The sequence below is a fragment of the Alosa alosa genome, chromosome 12 (genome assembly GCF_017589495.1).
Source record: "Alosa alosa isolate M-15738 ecotype Scorff River chromosome 12, AALO_Geno_1.1, whole genome shotgun sequence".
In the NCBI taxonomy this organism is placed as follows: Eukaryota; Metazoa; Chordata; class Actinopteri; order Clupeiformes; family Clupeidae; genus Alosa; species Alosa alosa.
In genome coordinates, this window is record NC_063200.1 from 10,381,824 (window position 1) to 10,383,918 (window position 2,095).

Below are 2,095 nucleotides of genomic sequence, written 5' to 3' on the forward strand. Positions count from 1 at the left end.
AGGCTTTACACTATAGTGTGCTGGTTATAGTGCAATCTCCCATAATAGATTTGGAGAACTTAAAGTAGGAATCTTGACAGAGAACCACACTAGAGTAAAAAAAAAAAAAAAAAAACACCTTCTCGTCAATGCCAACCTGGCACTGCCAATTCCACCCCTCCCTTCTCTTCTAAGTTTCCTGAAAAACGTTCCACTCTCCCCTCACGTCCGAAACGTTCGCATTCGCTGTGACTAGAAATAGAGACGCACCCAGGGGGCTACGGGGGACTTGGGGTCAGCGCTGCAGTTGTCCTTCTGGGAAACATCTCTCCAAATCCATACGTTACGGCACGGCACGTGCACTGTCGCCTGAACTTTCAGAGCAGGTTTTGAAACGGGATCCAGCAGTAGATGTCCTTGCATAAGGGCCTTGATGTATGCATGAGACGTGGTCAAACACATTCTAGTCTGACAGGCCTTTTGGTAATTGAGACGCAGTTTAAACTCTAGAATCAGCAATACGGCAGGCTACACAAATTTGGCTATATTCAATAGTGTAACCTAGACCAACTTTGAAGAACATGGAAGTCCACAGACACCAAAGGAAGAAAATGAAAGCGATTATTATATTATATAATTATATATAATTATACTATTTCTGGTCCATACAAGTAGACTATTGCAAGTCTCTCTCTCGATATATATATATATATATATATATATATATTACATACATACACACTGTCAGTTGTTGAGTCTATATGTTGGCTGTTGTAGACATGTAGATGAGGTGTAAACGATCAAATCAGTAGCCCAAAACCTTTCTCTGAGTTGGAAAAGTATGTCTGAAGATTTCGGGTGACATGTCATGGGAGGACGTTTTCCCATGATGATGACTGCTAACGTCTGAGGCAATCTAGGGCAACAGCTACAACAGCGTGTTTGTCTCCGAAACAAAGCGACTTTATAAATGTCCACCGGGCTTCGTAGCACAAGCATTCATACACCACGCGTTCAATTTCCAGCCGCACTTTTCTATTTTACTTAGCCCAGATGTCTATGTTTGGCCCATGGGACTATTAAACAAAATTATTTTGAACACATCTGCCTAATCTCCATGTTAGAGTTGAGTTCCATCTCCCCTTGTTGACACCAGTTTCTTTCCGCCTTCTGCGATTATTCTTGTTGACCTGATAGGCCTCTCGAACCATCAATCAATACAGTGACTCTACGTCTGCAGACAACCTCACAACGTTCATTGGCTGCTATGCTTGTCGCTTTAAAAACAAACGCTCTTCAGTTCTTTAGTCCCACCCCCGAGGCTTCTCCATATCTAAAAGGGAGGAAATTTAGTCCATCGAACTGAATTAATTCTCTGTTAGAGTAGTACATACCAACATTAAAGTGTTAAAAAGCACCTAAACAGGTGACCAAGACTGTCCCAAACCACGTCGCCTGAATGACAACTTTAAAGAAATAAAGATATTGGGTTAAATTTACCGTTTAGTGCAGGGTCCCCGTTGTTACCTGGTGGAGGAGCAGCGTCGGACATCGTGTCTCTGTGTAGGGAGGCTTGCATAAGACTGTCAGTTCAACTCGCACGCACTGTGAGCACACATCGGACGTGCGCGCAATCGCGTAGCGATGATTGACCCCCGCTCGCTTGTATTTTGCGGGCAGAAATAAGTGCAGAGACTACAGCTGCGTTGGCTGATCTTGGAACTGTGAAGGAAAGCAAAGATCGTCCTGCAGTGGAATGATTACGTCAGCAGAGGCAGTGCTATGATAACAAAGAGCCCCGCGTTACGCAACGGAGCACAGTTCCTGCGCCGATTCTCTCACGCCAATCATAACACACCAACCAGTCTTCAGAAGCATTCTAGGCAAAAGTAAAAATTTAAACAATAGAGTCTAAGTCTAAGATGGAAATTATTGTCACTATAGTCTTCTTTAGTTAAACAAGGTAAGTTCTGGCTCAGGACATTTTATGGGGTCAAAAATGTATTAAAATGTAAACATGTAGGCTATCCATTTCATAAAGTAAATTGAGGTAGGACTAATCGTGGACTGCCATAGTTTATTTGCGACATGTTTATTATGACAATCAAAATAGCAA

At 42.6% G+C, this 2,095-nt stretch overlaps 1 protein-coding gene across 1 annotated transcript in view; it reads right to left on the bottom strand.

Annotated features, from left to right (window-relative positions):
• Positions 1 to 1,699, bottom strand: part of bnip3lb (BCL2 interacting protein 3 like b) — a 15,731-nt gene extending 14,032 nt beyond the window's left edge. The window contains exon 1 of the mRNA XM_048259879.1: positions 1,480 to 1,699. Coding sequence (XP_048115836.1) covers positions 1,480 to 1,558 — 79 coding nt within the window. The 5' untranslated portion in view covers positions 1,559 to 1,699. The remainder of the gene's footprint in view (positions 1 to 1,479) is intronic.
• Between the last annotated feature and the right edge of the window lie 396 nt (positions 1,700 to 2,095).